The following is a 20,856-nucleotide window of genomic DNA, read 5'->3' as shown; positions in this document are numbered from 1 at the left end:
ATTCAATTTGCTAATTTTTGTTGAGGATTTCTGCATTTACATTCATCATTGCTGGCTCAGTTGGTGGAGCATGTGACTTTTTTTTTTTTTAAGATTTTATTTATTTATTTGACAGGGATCACAAGTAGGCAGAGAGGCAGGCAGAGAGACAGAGAGAAGCAGGCTCCCCGCTGAGCAGAGAGCCTGATGTGGAGCTTGTTCCCAGGACCCTGAGATCATGACCTGAGCTGAAGGCGGAGACTTAACTACTGAGCCACCCAGGAGCCCCAGCATTCAACTTTTAATCTCAGTTTTAAGTTCAAGCCCACGCTGGCTATAGAAATTACTTAAAAATAAAACCCTTAAAAAAAAAAAAAAAAAGAGGGGGCTCCTGGGTGGCTCAGTGGGTTAAGCCTTTGCCTTCAGCTTGGGTCATGGTCTCAGGGTCCAGGGATCGAGCCCCACATCGGGGTCTCTGCTTAGCAGAGAGCATGCTTCCCCCTCTCTCTCTGCCTGCCTCCCTGCCTACTTGTGATCTCTCTCTCTCTCTCTGTTAAACAAAATCTTTAAAAAAAAAAAAAAAAAAAAGAGTTTACTGGCTGGGATGCTTGGTATCTCAGTCAGGTAAGTTTCCAATCTTGGTTTTGGCTCAGGTCGTGATCTTAGAGGTGGTGGGATTGAGCCCCACATTGGGCTCTGTGTTTAGCAGGGAGTCCGCTTGAGGATTCACTCCCTCTGCCCCTCCCCCCACTCACATGTGCTTGTGCTCTTTCTCTCTCATAAATAAATAATTTTTTTTTTTTTAAAGAATATTGGCTTGTAGTTTTCTTTTTCTGTAGTGTCTCTGTCTGGTTTGGGTATCATGTTAACGCTGGCCTCGTAGAATAAATTTGGAAATTTTCCTTCCTCTTTTATTTTTTGGAATAGTTTGAGAAGAACAGATATTAAGTCTTCTTTGAGTATTTGGTAGAATTCATCTATGAAGCCATCTGAGAGGGCTTTTGTTTGTTGGAAGAGTTTTTCATTATTGCCTCAGTTTTGTTACTTATAATCAGTCTGTTGACATTTTCTCTTTCTTCCTGATTCGTTTTTGGAAGAGTATATATTTTTAGGAATTTATCCATTTCTTCCATGTTGTCCGATTTGTCAGAATATAATTTTTCATAGTATTCTTTTATAACCCTGGTATTTCTGTGATGTCAGTTGTTATTTCTCCTCTTTGATTTCTGATTTTATTTATTTGCATTCTCTCTCTTTTTCTTGAGGAGTCTAACTAAAGGCTTATCAATTTCATCATTTAAAACAACCAGCTCTTGATTAGAATAAATACTTTTTTTAAAAAAAGATTTATTTATTTGACAGAGAGAGACACAGTGAGAGAGGGAACACAAGCAGGGGGAGTGGGAGAGGGAGAAGCAGTCTTCCCTGCTGAGCAGGGAGCCTGATGAGGGACTCAATCCCAGAACCCTGGGATCATGACCTGAGCTGAAAGCAGATGCTTAATGACTGAGCCACCCAGGTGCCCCGAGAATTAGTGCTTTTTTTAAACCTTGATTCTCATCTTCACACAAAGTTGCATATTTTTAACGGAACTCAAAAAAAAAAAAAGTAATATTGGTATTCTGGCAGGTTGCTCTGTAAAAGCTGCTCTGAATATTTGTTGATTTCCCATTAGAGGCATAATTTAGAGAGAGGGATTTAATTAATTAGTGACAGGTATTTAATCTTCCCTGTACACACTTTTCATTTATGTTTGTTTTAGATTGTGGTAGGTTGCGAAGCTACTTCCTGTGGTGACCTTCATTCCGTAATGTTGGAGTACACTAAGGATGCAAGGTTTGTGAAATCATTTTGGAATAAATTTTTATGTTCTTCCAAACTTGAATACAACTTCAGATGGATGTCTATTTTTAAAGCAACTCCAAGGGAGCAACCTTTTATATTAAAAGTACAGTTTATGTTTATTTCACATGTATTCATTTCCCTTATATAAAACTTACATGAATGTCTTATTTTCAGAAATTTCCTTCAAACTCAGAAAACTCATTTTCCTACTAGACTGGCTGCAAGCCAACAAATTTTTTTTGTCTTTTAAACTAAGTAAGAGACTACGTTTGTCCTCAAAGTGGATTTCTCTTTTATTCATGTTGCTCATTTTCAACCAACCTTAATGAGAATTAAAATCAATACAAGATCTAAATATGCTGCAGCCAGAGTCACATGTCTTGAAGCCTAGTAAAAGTCTGACCCAGTGCAGTTACTTTATTGGGATGTTGAGAGTCCTGTCTCCCGCCACCACTTTTGAAAATGAATTATGGAGAGTTAAGTTTGGGTAAACAGAGAGTTTTGTCAAACAACTGCAGGTATATTTCTGGTAATAATACCAGTGGGAGGAAGCCATTAGAATGCAGTAGCAGGCATGCTATTATTTTATTCTATTATCTGTGAATATATTCCTGTGCTTGTAAAGAGTTATATCTTGTTTGAAATTATTTTCAGTTTTACTTTTCATTGTGTTTATAAATATATACAGGAAATAGAAAACTTACATAAAAATACCTCAATTTAACCCAACTCCAAAGGGTTACTTTGACATTAGTCAAGTCATCTATTTCCTCTTGAGAATCGTCTACCATAACTTCTGTGGTTTCCACAGGTCGGATTCCTGGCAGCTCGTTCAGACCCAGTGCCTTCCTTCCTCTTCAAACAGCATCGGCTGCTCCCCCTTCCAGTTCCACGAAGCCACCATCTACAATTCTGTCAACAGCTCGAGCTGGAAAAGAATCACCATTCAGCTGCCTGACCATGTCTCCTCCAGGTAAATTGCATATGAAGGTAAACTTGGTGGGATTATCTGGCAGTCTCTACAGAGCTGCTGCAGTGACCTTCCATCACAGCTGCGGTACCCTCTCCCTCCTTTCACCAACCCATGTCCCCATATGGCAATGGCATGTCCCAAGAAGAAATAGGAAGACATAGGATCTTGTCTGTAAATGCTACAGATCTCAGATTTGCTTTGGATAAAATACCACAGCACAAGCCAAGCTCAATCACGGGCCCCAAATCACAGACACTCAAAGACCTGGAGTTAGCACCGTATCTGCTCGAGTGTTCTGTGATTCCCAAAGGCTGCACTCCTCATCCCATATACAGATACCCTCTGGGGTATGCAGGGCTGGTTTGATTACACGAAGCCACAGGCTAAACATGATAGAGTGCGATCTTCCTAGAGCAGCATTCACTTTACTCAAAAATTTGGAAAATGATATACCTCAATAAGAAAAAGGGACACAAATTGATTATGGAATAGAATAGGAAATTCACATCAAACCCTCAGGGAAGGTACAAGCTTCCAGAATGGCATTTTGGGAGATATCCCCAGAGTCTGAGGGTGCTTCAAGGAGAAGCCTGGGGGCATCCTTTTCTCAGAAATAGTCCCCATTCCCAGGGCTGGAGGAGGGACAAAGCCACAGGAAATAACAGGCTATTGAACCCTCCTGCTCTCTCTGGACTTCTAGTGCAACACAGTTCCGCTGGATCCAGAAGGGGGAAGAAACAGAGAAGCAAAGTTGGGCGATCGACCACGTGTACATCGGAGAGGCTTGCCCCAGGCTCTGCAGTGGGCACGGATACTGCACCACGGGCGCCGTCTGCATCTGTGATGAAAGTTTCCAAGGTCTGAATCCCAGGCTGTCACTTTCAATACAAAAGACCATGAGGCTCTCCTCACATCAACACATATACAAAGACCATCAGGAGGGGCGGGGCACCTGGGGGAGCTCAGATCATGGTCCCAGGGTCCTGGGATCTAGTCCAGCATCGGGCTCCCTGCTCAGCAGAGAGCCTGCCACTCCACCTGCTTGTGCTCTCTCTATCAAATAAATAAATAAAATCTTTTTTAAAAAAATTTAAAAAAGCAAAAGGCCACAAAGAAAGAAAAACTCCAGCCCTGAGGGATTTGGGGTGGATGACACACCCTTTGATCACAGCATTCTTTATCTTTGGAATGAAGTGTCAAGGATAATTTTCTGCCGTGTTCCTTAAAGTATTTTTTTTTTAAGATTTTATTTATTTATGGGGGGGTGGAGAACACAGGCAGACAGAATGGCAGGCAGAGGCAGAGGGAGAAGCAGGCTCCCTGCCGAGCAAGGAGCCCGACGTGGGACTCGATCCCAGGACGCTGGGATCATGACCTGAGCCGAAGGCAGCTGCTTAACCAACTGAGCCACCCAGGCTTCCCATCCTTAAAGTATTTTTTAAATGCAGAATTCTGAGCAACTGCCTGGGTGGCTCAGTCAGTTAGGTGGTCGACTCTTGATTTCGGCTCAGGTCATGATTCAGGGTCGTGAGATGGAGCCCCATGTCAGGCTCCACGCTGCACGTAGAGCCCATTTAAGATCCTCTCTCCCTCTCTCTCTGCCCCTCCCCCTGCTCATGCACTCTCTAAGTAAATAAATAAATAAATAATATCTTTTAAAAATAATATAAAATCTTTTAAAAATAATATAAAATCTATAGCACTTCACATTCCCCATTCTCTATATAACTCCCTGCCTCAACCACTACCCCCAACACTTTATTTTCACTTCTGGGCCTCTTTCCTTCCTGTCCTGGCTGCCCATCCCTGGATACTTTGCCAGTATTCCTTCTTTCTCAGTCTCTCCAGTAGCAGCTGCCCCATCCTCCCAAGATGTAGCTGATGATTCAATATATTCTGTTTTCTAGGTTGCTTTCTCTCTTTCTCTCTTTCTCTCTCTCTCTCACACACACACACAAACACACATACACACACACCCAAAAAAAAAAAAAAGAAGAAGAAAAAAACACCTTTTTACTGCTTGGGCTTCTAGAAGCCAAGTATATGATTTGGGACTGATTATCTACTCAACCCCTAACATCATAGGAAACTGTTTCCTTGGCCTGAGAGAAGGCCTGCAGTCTGCTTTCCTCTGATGCAGGGTTTCCAACAGGTTTCTGTTGTTACAGAGTCTACAGAATCACCATAATATCCTCAGTGCCTAATACTTGGCATATAGCAATGCTCAGTGAATCCTTTTTGAATGAATTCTTACATTGCCTTGTACTTTACTACTTACACAGTGTCCCCCTATTTATTCAGCAGCCATTTACGACTTATGATATCCCCATAAGTTAGCTGTGGTTAATATAATTATTCCCACTTCATGGGTAAAGAAACTGAGACTCAGGGAACTTAAGTGACTTGCCCAAGATGACACAGCTAGTCAGTGTCAGAAAGATGACCATTACTCAGTTGTTCTTTCCAGTCAACCTTGCTGTCTCCCATAACTGGGAGATTAATCCAAAGAGGAGCAAAATTATACAACTTCCCTAATAGTAAGTTTTTACAATGGAAAAATCCACAGATTTGACTTCTAGAGTAGAATATAGTTAGATTTGTTTGTTGATGCTATTTCCTGGCCTCCAAATGAAATGAGTATGATTAATGTACACGACTGCACATCTCTCATGTCAGAAATTACTTAGCCATGATCTCTTTCCTCTGGTCTCATTACCACTGAGACCACCTGTATCTGTCCATGTATTAGCTGGACACCTTGAACTTTAGGCACATGAACAAATCATATGTCTCACAAGGAGTCCCAGATGTCTGGAATTTGCCCTCTCCCCTGATCCCACAGAGCTAGAGACATGACCTTTTGATATAGAACTATTATAGATGTTTAGGGAAGTTGTGCTGTTCAAATCAAGGGCGAATGCAAACACATACACATTTGCTAATGTTCTCTCTTAAATGCCAATATTTCAGCTCAGTGCTCTCATCCTTCCAGCCTATTCACCACTCATTTATTTATATCATCTTGTTATTGCATATCTTACATGTGCTAAGTATTGTGTTAGGTGCTAGAACCCAACAAGGAATAAAATGCAGACTCTGCTCTCAAGACTCAAGTATAGAGCTGGAAGAACAAGAACATGACTTATCCTATTTCCTGCTGCAAAGGCATGCTGGGGAGAAAGAAATTAGGTTGGCTTCTCATGCCAGGGTGAGAGCTCTCCTGCAAGACCCATCATTGGTAAACTTGTAGGCCCGATGCTGGGTATTTACATAGTCGATTCATGTGAGCAGTAAGTACATTAGCCCCTACACAGTGTAGCACACATTCACTCAGAGAAAGTGGGATTTTTTTCAAGAACATAAGCCAGGGGTGCCTGGGTGGCTCAGTGGGTTAAGCCTGCCTTCGGCTCAGGTCGTGATCTCGGGGTCCTGGGATTGAGTCCTGCGTTGGGCTCTCTGCTGAGCAGGGAGCCTGTTTCCCCCTCTTCTTTCTCTCTGCCTGCCTCTCTGCCTACTTGTGATCTCTCTGTGTCAAATAAATAAAGTCTTTAAAAATAAATAACAAATAAAAATAAATTTTAAAAAAGAACATAAGCCAATAATTGCTCCAATACAAAGAAAACATTTATTTCTGGGAGTCTGTCTGCCTAGTATGTTGTTGCTCTTATAGTAACAATAATGGATTAAGCCTAAAATCGTCTTTAATGATGCCGCTTCTTTTAGCTAACTTTTGCAATTATTCCCTTCCCTCTAGGTGATGATTGCTCTGTTTTCAGTCATGATCTTCCCAGCTATATCAAAGATAATTTCGAGTCAGCAAGAGTCACTGAAGCAAACTGGGAGACCATCCAAGGTGGGGTGATAGGAAGTGGCTGTGGGCAGCTGGCACCCTACGCCCATGGAGACTCACTCTATTTTAATGGCTGTCAGATACGACAGGCAGCCACCAAGCCTCTGGATCTCACCCGAGCAAGGTAACCAAACTCCTGTGTTGTAGTTCTGACCCAGAACTGGCCACAAGACTGGTCACTTTCTGCTGTCTGTCAAATATAACCATGAACTTCACAGCATGGGTGTCACAAAGCAGTGGAGACCTAAATGTCACTTGAATTTGGTAGGAGAAAGCAATGTTTTCCCCACTCAGAGTTATGCTTTGCTTCAATTTATTGTAGAACTACCTTGTTTTTCTTCACGTATTCTGGCTGAGTGGTGGTGACAGAGGCATAAGCCAGGAGAAGTGGCCAAAAATAAAAACTGATGTGGATCAAATCAATGTGCTGTATACCTTAAGCCTATACAATGTTTTATGTCAATCAGATCTCAGTAAAGTTAAAAAAAAAAAAAACAAAAAAATGTTAAATGGGCTGTAGATCACTCTATAGATAATTTCATGTTGACTAATTATAAGTATGTAAATAAAAATGTATCTATGGAGTAGATTTATAATCAGGCAAACATATAACTATATTTAGCATACATGGTTACAATAAACAGAAATGGAGGATAGATGGGAACTTTCAAAATGTTCTCAGAACTGCTTATTAATGGAGAGCAGAGTGGATGGGGACTGTGCAAATCGACTTGGGAAGTGACAGAGACAAAAGGACCCCAGGAAGGTTGGATTCCCTTCCCCACCTGCTCCTTCCCAGCTCTGCTACCTTATCCACACAAACGTGACTTTCTGTCTGTATAATTCAGAAAAAAGATTCCAAGGGTCCATGAAGACTGCAAAGTGCTGGCTAGAGTATTCCCTGACTACTGCAAGGTGTTCCAGAGCTACAAGGACATTGAGAATCAGATGCTTGGTTAATAAAAATGTACACTTAATTTACTCAAGGCTTTTGACTTTGGAAAACATTCGTGATGTATTTTCAGAAGCAGAAAGGCAAGTTTAGGGTCTTTTGGTGTGATAAACAATGAAAATACAATTAAGTCCTTTGTGGTAACCACAGAGGTGCCAGAAGTTACAGTCAACCCATCCCATGTTTTCCCGCCAGAAAGATGGACTTAATCTGCGGACAGCCTGATGTTTCCCTTGACCCCATATACAGCGACAAGTAGCTGCTTAACAAATAATTGCACACCGTGTTGTGCAAGCAAGTTTGTTTTTATGAATTTACAAGTGTTAAGTTTGCTGCCTTGTGTCACTAGCTCCTGTACATGGCACCACTCTATTAATCACTAGGACTCTTATTAGAATAGATTTCCTGTGTTTAAAAACTGTGTCTTCTAAGGGCAAGAATGCCCGTAAAGAGCAAAAAGACACTTCAAACAGAATCGCAGGTATGGTCCAGAGCCTGCATATCCAACTCAGCTTTCCCTCCTTTCTGATCTCCAGACAGCCTCTCCTAAAATAACCTAATGATTTATCCTTGTGCAGATGCTGTTCAGCTTGGAGCTGTTTGGTTAAAAAAAAAAAAAAAATGTAGCATAAATATTGTGGTTTTATTCCTGGTCCTATCTCCTCATGCCTATTTGGCCCATTTTACCTTCCAGAGAATAGAAGTCAAAATTGTTCTCTTGTTGTAGAAAGCCCACCTTCTGAGATTATTTCTCATAGGTAGGAGGTAAAGATTAATATAAATACATTAGTTTATTTACATGCCTTAGTTCTAAAACGGGATGCTTCCATTTCTACTCTCTCAGCTCAGAAGTGATGGATTTTAGGATCAGGAAAGGTTTAAAAAAAAAAAAAAAAAAACTAGAACTCATCTACTACTGTCTGACATGCATTTCCCTGTATTTGCAGCAAAATCATGTTTGTTCTGCAAATTGGGAGCACGTCCCAGACAGACAGCTGCAACAGCGACGTGAGCGGCCCGCACGCCGTGGACAAGGCGGTGCTGCTACAGTACAGCGTCAACAACGGCATCACGTGGCACGTCATCGCGCAGCACCAGCCCAAGGACTTCACGCAGGCGCAGAGGGTGTCCTACAACGTGCCCCTGTAAGTGGCCCGATCACCAGAAATCCATGAGATGGAGCTCGGAGCTTGAGGTTACTGTGCCGACCCCACCCAAGCAGGTGGCGGCAGAACCCTGACGAACCCAGATCCCCAGAGTTGTGTCGCTGCTCCCTGTGAGGCGCGGGGTGGGGGTGCGGGCTCAAGAGGGAAGAGAACCTAACAAGAAAATGCAGGGGCGCTTTTTGCTGATTTCCCTTTCTCTGAGGGGGATTTCTAGTCTTTTAGAGAAGAACGTTTTTAATTTTCTGGTGCACTCTTCTGCAGGTTTTCTGAGGCTAGGCAGTGGGGTCCCTTTGGTTGAGCACCGCACCCCCAGTTCTAGCTCAGCACCTCTCATGCAGAAGGCATGGCCCGGACATGGACCAAATTCGATGCTCTTCCAGCTGCTCCTGGAGTGAGGGGAAGCGGGGAGGGAGAGGGAAACAGATTCCAGATCCCTGAGTCACCAATGAAATTTAACGCTGCTCAAAAGGGTACCGTGAACTAAGTGAATCCGAATTCATACGCTCAGTCATGTTGAGTTAGACGGGCCTATTACCTTCGAGGTCTGGAAATGGCATACCAGAAGTTTGTCTTCTAGCAGCTAACCTCTTTGTCCTTCTGTGACCCAGGGAGGCACGGATGAAAGGAGTTTTATTGCGCTGGTGGCAACCTCGCCACAACGGAACAGGTCATGATCAATGGGCTTTGGACCATGTGGAGGTTGTCCTGTGAGTATCTGATAGATAGCTCCCTTGTCCATTTCGGGAAGGTTTGATATTCTTTTGCTATGGCATGCTTCTTAATTCAGTAACAACCGTTCCTGATAAGAAGCCCCCAGGAGACTTTGGTCTTCTCCCTTTCCACAACTGCTATTTGTAGCTCGAGTCAACCTGAAGTAGGAAAGTCCCAAAATAATTTAATATGCCTTAGAAAACTTCAATAAGCAAAAGACGTATCTGCAGATTCGACCACATTAGTGAAATTGGGTGACACAAAAGTCCTGAGATAAATGGGAAACAATGTCCTTGTCACATCTGGGTTGCCTTATAAAATGGCATGATATCCTGAACAGAGAAGGGGTCTATTTCTAGCTAAGGCGCCCAGTTACAAACACCTGCCTGAGCCACAGATGCCCAAGGCATTCTTCTGTGAAATGCCACAGTCGCCACCAGAGCAAGGAATTTGTGGTTTCAGAGTCCCCCTGACCAACCCCCGCACCGAGCATGTGAAAGGTGTTCCCCTGTGGTTTCTCCTGTACGATAAAGTTGGCACCACTCTCACCTAGCCGGGTTGACTGTTCTGCAGAGAGATGACTTGCTTTTTCTCTAACAATCTAGTTCCTGTAGAACTGGAATGCTTATGTCTCGACGGGTTCGGACTGATGGCTCCAAGTGGTTGGCAAGGAGAGGCGAATCTTCTCGGTAGATAGGTTCAAATGTTCATTCTGTTTACCAAACCGAAAATGAAATCAGTCCTTTGGCTGATTTCAGTCATTTTGAAAGCAAACTTAAATGATCGATTGGTAGGCAAACTACCAGATTTGTTTTCTTTCAATCATAGCCATGAGCTGAATTTTCCAGTCTTGAGTTAGCCCTTGTCTTAGTTTTCACTGAGGCACCTGCTTGCATGGCATCCATATCAACCCCCAAATCCAAGAACAACTTGGTCCCCACACAAGCCCCCACTGTGCGCTCTGCTGCTTTGGACAACTTGCTGGGCTCTGCCTCCACAAGACAAAGTTGAAGTTTAAAATAAAAGTCCACACTCATTTGGATCTTTATGAGGCTGAGTTTTACTGAGACACTGACTTCCTCAGAATACATGCTTCCAGGAGAATACCTGGGCTCTAAAATGAATACATATCTACATATGATAAGGCCAGAAATGTGTCCAAATAGACCGAAAAACCATCCCCAGAGCCTTTCTGCCCTAACTACTCGCCCTTCAGAGCAGCACTTCTCAGTCTGATCCAACACCAGAATCACTTGGGAGCCTGGGGGAGGAAATATCCCTGAAGATGATTTAAACTGATCCACAGTGGGACCTGAGCATCAGTCTTTTTATAAAAGCACCTCGGGTGATTCTAATAAACTGGTTGAGAATTGGAGTTAGAGTCAATAAACACTTTCTGTCTTTCAAGTCTCTTGCCAAGTTAGTTTACATTAATGGGGCTTCCTGTGCCTGACAAAGCATTACCAACTCCTATGGAAACTTCAAAACCTGACAGTCCTCAAGAGAAGGCAGCTAATACACCCTGGGGTAGGCATAGAATGGGTGCGAGTAGATAGTTCTTCTGCCACCCAGCCAAGCAATTTCAGTTGTCAGTTTCAGATTTCAGAGGCTTATCATCACCGTCATACCCTTCCTTAGACAGAGTTAAAGAGCAAGTGGGCTCAGCTGTGCAAATATCTTGCCCTGGTATGAAACAACCCCTTTGCAGCTTTGAAGCAGAACTCTGTTCTTTGTTCCCTGTTCAAGAATACCTGGTGTTGGTATTAATTTTTAGAAGCAGCCGCCAGCATCATGACATTACTGGAAGAATCAAGTTCAGGTTCTGTGGAATCTATCCTATCAATCATACCTATTGTTTCCCGTATTTTTCTGGAGAAATAATCTGTATTTGTAAAGACTTCACTTTCAATCCATCTCCAGACTTTTAGTACTTTCAAGAATCTATCACTTACCAGGCACCTTTCTGCTCTTACTCTGCCCGATTCTCTCAGACTTTCAGGACACTGAAACATTTTGAGTGAGGAAAGAGCATCGCCACACATGAATACTTTCAGTGAATAATATAAAAATTATAGCTTCACACATATCACCATATAATTTTATTTTTATATAATACACATGTAATTTTAACTTGTTAGAATTAAAGGAGTCACTTGGTTTTCTTTCTTTTTTGGGGGGGGAGAGAAATACCAATACAGAAAAATTATATTTTCAGAACTATCTTTGTGATATTTTGCTCTTGTCTTAGGATTTAACATTTCTCCATATACCACTGTACCCTTTCAAAGTACTTCTTTTCAGAAGAGTCAAAACTTTTAAGGCATTTACTAATTAATATGCTGTTGAAGCTCTATAGAATAATTGCTTCAAGTTATTCACTTGATGAGCTTAAAATAAAAAAGAAAGGTCCAGAAAATTCAGAAAAGTAAAACACAATAATTTTCCAGAGTGTCTTTCAACCAAATGAGGCACAAAGAAACTATCCAAGGTTCATTTGATGATTCACAAATATTACCAATTATAATTTTGCTACAGTGGATGTATATTTAGAAATAGAATATGCCCATATATCCCTAATAATTCAAAATATCCTCAAATTCACTATGCTTTTATATGATAACATTTAGTTACATAAACTAGAATGGCTAACTCCTCAAGTGTGGACGGGAGAGGAGACTGGGATACAAATCAAAAGAGATACAAGCCCTCCCCTAACAGATTACCACAAAGAGGGCTGCTAATATGTTTTTGCAACTAATGGTTGGAAAACCATTACATTTTTAGAACATATTTTCTTTTCTGAGTGCAGACTGGCCTTAATCTAGTTTTAGTACCATAGTTTTGCTTCTGTGCATGTGCACTAAGGACACATGCTAAAAATCCCTAGAAAGAAAAATTGTGGTCACGCATGGTATCTTGAGTTTAACCTCACTACTGCCCATATTAACAAAGAAGAGAAAAGAGTTTGATGAGAACAAATTCAGCACTTTTGAATATATTTTGAGGTTTAGGAATGCATCCGAAATTGACAACATACATAATAAATGTGTAATCTAACGGTTTAATTCTAACATACTCCATATGCAAGGATTTGTATTTCATAAATATGGATGTACGGAGTGACAGGCCCCACACCATGAAGATAAAAAGCACCATTTAGCATTTAACAAGCAAAGTTAGTTTATGCTTTATGCTTGTTTGAGAGTGAAATCTTTTCATTTTCGTGATGTTTTTCAATAAAACCTGCCCACGAAAAGCACTTTGTGACGACTGGGCCCCACTATTCTGGCATAAAACAGGTGGATTGAATTGACAGATGAGTTTCTTCCAGCCTCACTAGCTTACCAAAAAACCTTATTCTGTAAACTCTGAACAATGTAGTCTAATACAGTCACTGACAATCATGTCAGAAACCTAATTTCTCTGAATTCACTTGCTAGTATAGAACATTTTTCAGTAAATGTTTGTGAACACACTTGGGCAGACCCCTCACAAGATCCATGCTGGTGGGGTTCTTCTTAGGATAAAAGAAAATTTGGGGTTCTAATCTTTTCAGTTGGGCACTCATTCTTCTATCCTAAGAATCTCCCTCACCCAACTATGCATTTCATTCACACATCACATTTTTTTTGTGTACGTGTTTAAGTCACAACCTGTCATTTGTATAATGAAGTGGGCCAATTTTTGCATGTGTACCTTGAAAGCAAATTACTCAGTAAAGAGCCTTTGTGAATTGATTTACTAAGAATTGAATTTTTACCACATTTACTGGGAATGAAAACCAGTATGTTGCTAACTATGGTCTTAAACGCATCTATCAGATTTTAATAATATGAGTACCATCATGACCATCCCCTCATGCTATTCATTATCAAAATACTGTCATTTTTGGCACAAATGATTTCTAGAAATGAGCAGAGTACATTTGTTGCAAAGCATATTTATCCTTTATTAATTTGACTGTGTTATCTGACATAGAGGACTTCTGCATTTTTTTAAAGCCCATTCCTTAATATATTCAGAAATAAGGATTTTCTAAAATGTGAATAATTGAAAAAAACAGATAGTAAAATTAATGTCAGTAATTAACTGCTACTTTCATATTTATGCTTTATATGCAACATTTATGCCAAATGTAGTACTAAGCTACATGTACCTTGACATATGGTTATGAGCAAATATTGCATGTTGCATTACATTAAAAAGTTAAATATATGTATATATTAGGTATCAAAGAATAAGAATTAACTTCTTTAATTTTTATTTTCAAAAGAGATGAAAAATCCTATATTGCATCTAAACCTGATCAGACTTTTATGACTAATCACAGTGCTGCATGCATTGAAAGGCATTTTTTAACTTGTGTTATATTTCATTATTTGCTGTCATTGGTTTTCCACTAGAGTAAGGTAAGTCCTCTTACTAATTCTGGGTAACCATAGACTAATAGTTTCATCAGTGTTACCAGAAGTGTTGTCGAAGACCTTTGCAATTAAAAAGATATAGTGTGAAAACAAAGTTATATATGATACTGAGATACACTGGGACATTTGAAACCTATATCAAGTTAACTCAGGGTTCAGCAACCTTGTGGCGATTCTCCAATGTACGTGCAAATACTGGACACAACAACGTAGACAGAGCGCTAATCAGCCTTGCTTCATTGGGTGACAAATTTGACTGTATTCGGTGCTTTTGAAGTGCTCATAGTTTATAAGCTTGTTGTGAAAGGAAATTAAAACTAGAAATCTGTGCCAAAGACCTAGGGGCTCTGATTAAATGTAATGTCTTTCAAAAGATCTTTTGTGCTGGAGATGCACGAGGGTCACTTGACTTTTTAATTCTATTCTAAATAAGTGAATTGGCAGAAAGTAGTGGACTTTAAAATATTTGTGAGTTCTAGATCCTATCCTTAGGTAAGATTTGCCCTCCTTAATATATAGTTGCATTTGTCCTCTAATGGAAATACTTTTAGACTTAGGAAAGAAGTTAAAATGATTTTCATTTATTAATCACCCGCATTTTATGCTAAAAGTTTCCATTTAGTCCTTACAACTCCCTGAGTACACGTTACCAGATATTCTCTTTCCCCCCTGAGCAGAGAAAATAAACATGAAATCTTCAACATTTGTGAGATAACATGAGCCTACACTTATTTCTGAAGACTTCCTGAAAATGCATGGTCTTGAAAATGAAGTATTGAGCATCCTCTGTGCAGGGGAGTTTCATTGATTAGTTTGAACGGCAGCTCCTCATCTGACCCTCACCAATATTTCTTTGGAAGATATGACAGTCCCCTGAGTTCTTACTTCTGCATTCATCTGAGGTGTTATTTATTACATCATATGTTTTGGTAATAAGTAAATTAATTACATATCAGTAAAAATACCTACACTTCTATGAGCTCAAATTACTTCCACCAAGTCTCTATCTTTCCCATTTCCATTAGAACCCATTCAAAATCAACTGGATTTTTTCATAATAATTAATGACCAAGATAGTGGTTTTAGTGAGCAACAGTTCAAAAGAGCACATTCTTGAAAATTCTTGGAATATCCGCATTTCCCATGCAGAAAAGAAGAAGTATCTTATATTTCCATATCATCTAAGTTCCTAAACTCACTCAGCGATAATGGACATTTAAGTTAGCATTTCCAAGATGCCACTGGTGTTCATTCTCCCTTCTTTCAAGGACTAACAATAGGAGAATTTTAAAATGGACTGAGTTCTATGCACAGCCAGAGCAAGTTGACAGGTCAAGGAGTGTAGTGGATATACCTTGGGATAAACATTACCTACCTGCAGTGGCCTTACAATAAAAAATTACTTTCTCCTGTAACTGCACTGGAAAAACAAATCTTAATTCCATCACACCTGTTACTAGTTTGGTTATAAGGTTTTCTGTAACTATATATCTACATTGTATCAGGGACAAAAACAGGCTCCACAAAAAAAATAATAAATACATAAGTAAACATGAGCTATTTCAGCTTGTTTAAGATTGCCCAGTCCTGTAAGTTAGACATTGTAGAAGCCACAATTCCTGTTTAATGACCACATTAGTTTATTAAATGGCCTAAGAGGCAGACAGCAGTTCGGTATAATTTCCCACAGTGCTTGATTTTAAAAACGTTTTGAACTGGAGAAACTTGCTTCTTTAGAGTCTGACCTAACAGACTCCAGATATACTTATATTTTACATATGAAAGTACTAGTTAGTTTCAAAAGTGCTTTGAAAATGTGGCCATTTTTAATGTGACTAGAGAAACATGAGACATCTATAGCAAAACACATGTGTGCATCAGCATTCACAGGGATCCAAAGATACATTGCTGATATTTAAATGTATTCAAAATTAAAAGGTATCCAGTGAATCAAAATGCCTCCTAAATGAGACATAAGCTTCCATGCTGGACTGTCAAGGTATTAAAGATCTGTAACCCATTAATATTTATTTTCTTATATATAATGATGGAGAATAATGAGTCAATCGTTCTATTAGAGAAGTTGATTTAAAGCCATTAAACACACATATCACTTTTTGTTAATTGAATGTTCCTTTGTTCCCATGTACTGAGGTCACTTTCATGTCAATTTAGGTTGCATTGGGATAACTAAATATCTTGAGTGTTACGAGTTTTTTCTATGTAAACTACTTTAACCATTTTAAATTCTCTGAGTACCTTATATATTTAAACGTGTTTTCAACAGAATAATTTTCATTGCTTTAACTTTGCAATTATTCTTTATAGTTAAAGAGTAATGATTTACAACAGGAGTCCAATCAGTAAGTCACCAAAAGTTCAACAGACATGCCTTGACCACCCACGGGTGAGGCAGGAGGCTCAGTTCTATGGTGTGGGGGTGGGGGGAGTGGGGGACAGGCCACTCCCCCAAAGGAACACAGTTGATTTCCAGCCAAAGCAGAAGATGAGCACTATGAGGGTTGAAAGTTGGGGGGAAATCCCTTCAGCGAGTAATACTTAAAAGGTGATACTTGGGGAAAAAATGTAGAAATTTAAGAAGTGATGTAAGGGGTTGACCAGTGAGACAGATGGAAAAGGTTCCGGATGAGTTTGAATAAGGGGTCTGCATGGGAATGTAGTAGAAGAAAGGACTTGACAAACAGAATAAGATGAAATCCTAGAGAACTTGAAGTATCTGGCTACGTTGGCTTAGATGTGGGTCCATGGACAAAAGGACTGTGAGTGGCTTGTTACCAAGGTAAAGCCAGCATTTGAGGGAATGTTCACTGAGACTGGTGTGCCAAATGCGCCCTATGGATGTGGGAAGACATGCACACACGTGCATACCATTGTGTGTTCGGTGATACATTCTCAGGATCTCATGGTTTCTTTGCAGCAGTGTTTTTGTCCATAAGGAGAGAAAATGAGGTGGCTGGTTTAGGGGACCACTATAATAACGCAGGAAAGGGCTACAAAGTGACCTACCATGCTGGGAGGAAGATGGCTAGTGCCAGTCCCAGCATTTTGTGATGAAAGAGGTAGCAGGATTCTTTCTCCTAACCCTTGATTCCTTCACGACTAATTAGTTCAAGACTAAAAGGTCACTGCTCTTCTTTTGTACCTAGGCAGCAATTAGTACTTACAGCTGATGGTAAATAGTGGATAAATTCATTTCATCTTCAACTATGAGATTAAAACCAGTGACTTTTTTGATACATGTAACACTGTCGTATCAGGGAAGAAAGGATGGGGAGTAAAACAAATGAAGATAAATCTTCTAGCTGCCATTCGATAGTTCCCAGCAACATTTTTTTAAAGATTTTATTTATTTAATTTGACAGAGACATAGCGAGAGAGGGAACACAAGCAGGGGGAGGGGCAGAGGGAGAAACAGGTTTCCTGCAGAGCAGGGAGCCCCATGCGGGCCTCGATCTCAGGCTTCTGGGATCATGCCCTGAACAGAAGGCAGACGCCTAATGACTGAGCCATCCGGGTGCCCCAGTTCCCAGCATCTTTTTAAAAGATTTTACTTACTTGTTTGAGAGAGACAGCAAGAGAGAGAAAGAGAGAGAGAGAGCACAAGCCTGGGGTAGGGGGAAGACTGAGGGAGGGAGAAGCAGGCTCCCCACTGAGCAGGGAGCCAGATGCAGGGCTCCATCCCTCGACCCTGGGATCATGACCTGAGCCTAAGGCAGATGCTTAACTAACTGAGCCACTCAGGTGTCCTGTTTGATAAAATAGAAAACTAGAGTAGAATGTTATTAGCACTTCATTTTATTTTATAAAATATATCACTGTGAGTCTGTCTTTTTATCAGGTTTTCAGTAGAGATGCTATTGCTTTTTGATTAAGCTTATCTGATGACATTCACTTTATGTGAATCATGTCATTTTTTATGTCATTTTCCTTGGAGACATTTCATTATAAATTTTCTAATGCTCAAACTATAAAACCCTAATTTTAAAGGTTTTTGTGTATTACAAATGTTAGTATAATATGTTTAAATATAATACCTAGTATAATATACTAGGTAAAACATTTGACACCTTGCCTAATATATTGATCATTAATAACCCAGAGTATGCTGCTCAGTACAAAAATCACCCATTGCCTCCTCTTTATCCTGACTCAAGTTCATGTCATATTGACCTTCACAGTGAAATCACAGCACATGACATCATCCCACTCCAGAAGCATTTTATGTTTCCATGAAATTAAGAAGGAAAAAACTCTGTGTCCAGACAGCACTGAAGAGACTCAGTGAATTTGAAAAATATTGATAGGTTCACATTTCAAAACCACATTCTAATGCCACATAGACATATGTTGTCACTCAAGCCAGTGTGTGAAAGGAGTGAGATTCTTTTCAGTGATGTCGATATGATCCTTTGTGAAGTATATTTTCCATACCAAAACTTTTAATAGCTTTCTCTACCAATATTGTGCAGTTTCTGACAGACTCTGAAAATCCATTTTCAGTATCTTTATCAGCTTCACGTACAGTATGTACATATGTATGTATGTGGAGGAAATATATACACACATGCACAATTATACAGTCTATACGCTTTCTTAGTATATTATGATCTTTTTTCTAATGGAGTGTCTTTTTCATAAGACTATGTTTCTAGACCCCAAAGGCTTACTGTTTGTGGACGGCCGTGAGAAAAACTTACTTTATTTTGCACCTGAGTCTGATGAAATAGGAAGGTCAAGCTGATTCAGCTAACAACTTGGTTTTTGCTTTTTAAGCTTCGAATGAGAAAGTTTGCTAAAGTTTTGTTTCCTACCTGTTAAAGATGTGTCTAAATAAGGTGATGGGTACAGCACCCACTTCCTCTCAAATGAAATCCCTCCAAGTGTTCAGAAAAAGTTCACGAATAAAATTCAAAAAGCCAAAACAATTTCAATCCACTTTCACTGTGAATCAAGATAAATTACCTTCCCTTCCCCCCCCCCCCCCGGATTTGGAGCTCACTAATGAAAAGAAGGGGATTTCTTCAAAGCCAAAGGCAGGTGTCAACCTTTAATTATCCTGTCCTGGGCTAGCACTACCAGCATGACCTATTAACAATGAAAATTTTCAGACAAATAGCAGGGTAACTTAGAACATAGCCTAGATTGTGCTTTCCATGGTGGGACTTACATGCTCTTTCTCCTTTGCCTCCCTGCCTCTGTCCTTTCCGATTTGAACAGCACTCGCAAACAAAATTACATGATGAATTTTTCACGACAACATGGGCTCAGGCACTTCTACAACAGAAGACGAAGGTCACTTAGACGATACCCATGAAGAATCAAAACATTTATTTTTCCTTCCGACATGTGATGTGTTGCTTCCTGTTCTTTTAAATCGCGCACCGCATCTGATATCAGGAAAATTCTTGTGAAGGACTTGGTGACTAACTGAAAGCCCTTCTCATGACCGAGTGTACACCACTTTCCCACACTGTGAACTAATGACAAGTGACTTATTTTCTCATAAGTAAATGTCTTCATGTTGCTGTGTCCGTGAAAATTGTGATCTGTTGTAATATCAGTTACAGTGGCAGTATTAAAAATAAGAGATAGTTTAACAGAAAAAAAAAAAGTTTAAGCACAAAAATTTAAGAGATTTTTATGTTTAAAATGGCGTTTAGTACAGAATCTAACATTCTTGGTCACAAAGCTATTTAAGTGGACTGTATTTCAACTCTTTATCATGTTTTCTATGATTAAATTATCATCGTTTGTTCCTTTATGTATTCTCTTCTACAGTATAACACATTGACACTGTATTTACTTGTTACGTTGCAATATTTTGCTGCTGAATTTCCAGCTACTTATATTCTGCAGAAAATTCGTTGAAATACCTACTCAAGAAGATAGTTGTAAAGATATTGTATCTCCTTTAATCTACTCCTTAAAATGTATGTTGGTTTAGCGTTGTTTTGTGGATAAGAAAAATGCTTGACCTTGAAATATTTTCTACTTAAAAATTGTGGATGAAAACCCTATTTCCCACAAAGTTCCCAGCTCCTTGTCTAAAGGTTCTTTTAAAGTGTTCTGTGGCTGATTTACTAACAGTAACTGCCATTTCGTGTCTGTGGTAACAGAGTGATTTGTAAAACAGTGGATGTTTTCATTGTGTTCTCTTCGTGGATTGTTTTTCCTGCGGGTCATATGCATACCTTCTGATGAAGCTGTACCAACACCAGCAACATTATAATGGCCCTGTAAGCCCTGAACTCTCTATTAACCTAACTGAAAGGTTGTCCTGTAGGGTGAGCCAAGCTAAAAAGCCCATGCTTAAATAAAAATTATGTCCATAATTCACCTGAGGCTCATTTGTCTTTATTCATTTTTTTTATTTAATTAAATTTTGTGTAGGATTTGTAAGCCGGATCAGTTTTGGAAGGAACAGTAGTATCTCATATATTTTCTGGGGTTCTGTTTCATCATTGTTAGTAACTATTAGGAAGCTATGCTTTCAAATGAGCTGTGTTTCTCTTATTCAGCTTTTCCTATTAATCATTCTCATTACACCAAGAACAGCCAACAGAGAATTCTGAAAATTACTGAATTTCAGAGAATTTTGTTAGCTGCTAACATAATGCCTGACTCATAATAAGCACTCGCGCATTGATTCAGCAAATGTTTGTTGATTGCTTGCTATGTGACAGGCACTGTGTTATGTGTTGACAATAAAAATGGTAATTGAGGCATTTTTCCTGCTTCTAAAGTCTACACAATAAAAAGTATGTGGGTAGTGTGGAATGTATTGATTTCTCAAGGGATCAAAAAAGTATCTGGATGGGACGCCTGGGTGGCTCAGTTGGTTAAGCAGCTGCCTTTGGCTCAGGTCATGATCCCAGCGTCCTGGGATCGAGTCCCACATCAGGCTCCTTGCTCAGCAGGAAGCCTGCTTCTCCCTC

General features: G+C 39.9%; 1 protein-coding gene across 3 annotated transcripts in view; it reads left to right on the top strand.

Annotated features, from left to right (window-relative positions):
- RELN (reelin) overlaps positions 1-20,257 on the top strand; it is a 497,367-nt gene extending 477,110 nt beyond the window's left edge. Inside the window, exons 58-65 of one of the 3 annotated variants that reach the window (XM_032304614.1) lie at positions 1,742-1,815; positions 2,636-2,797; positions 3,498-3,655; positions 6,552-6,771; positions 8,547-8,744; positions 9,374-9,472; positions 13,880-13,885; positions 19,139-20,257. In XM_032304614.1, coding sequence (XP_032160505.1) covers positions 1,742-1,815; positions 2,636-2,797; positions 3,498-3,655; positions 6,552-6,771; positions 8,547-8,744; positions 9,374-9,472; positions 13,880-13,885; positions 19,139-19,235 — 1,014 coding nt within the window. In that variant the 3' untranslated portion in view covers positions 19,236-20,257. Of the gene's footprint in view, positions 1-1,741; positions 1,816-2,635; positions 2,798-3,497; positions 3,656-6,551; positions 6,772-8,546; positions 8,745-9,373; positions 9,473-10,081; positions 11,529-13,879; positions 13,886-19,138 lie in introns of those variants that run through there. The other 2 variants (XM_032304615.1, XM_032304616.1) reach the window with 2 other exon arrangements.
- The last annotated feature ends 599 nt before the right edge of the window (positions 20,258-20,856 follow it).

The sequence above is a fragment of the Mustela erminea genome, chromosome 11, assembly GCF_009829155.1.
Source record: "Mustela erminea isolate mMusErm1 chromosome 11, mMusErm1.Pri, whole genome shotgun sequence".
Classification (NCBI taxonomy): domain Eukaryota; kingdom Metazoa; phylum Chordata; class Mammalia; order Carnivora; family Mustelidae; genus Mustela; species Mustela erminea.
The sequence above is the reverse complement of the archived record's forward strand: the minus strand, read 5'-3'. Positions and strand labels throughout refer to the sequence as shown.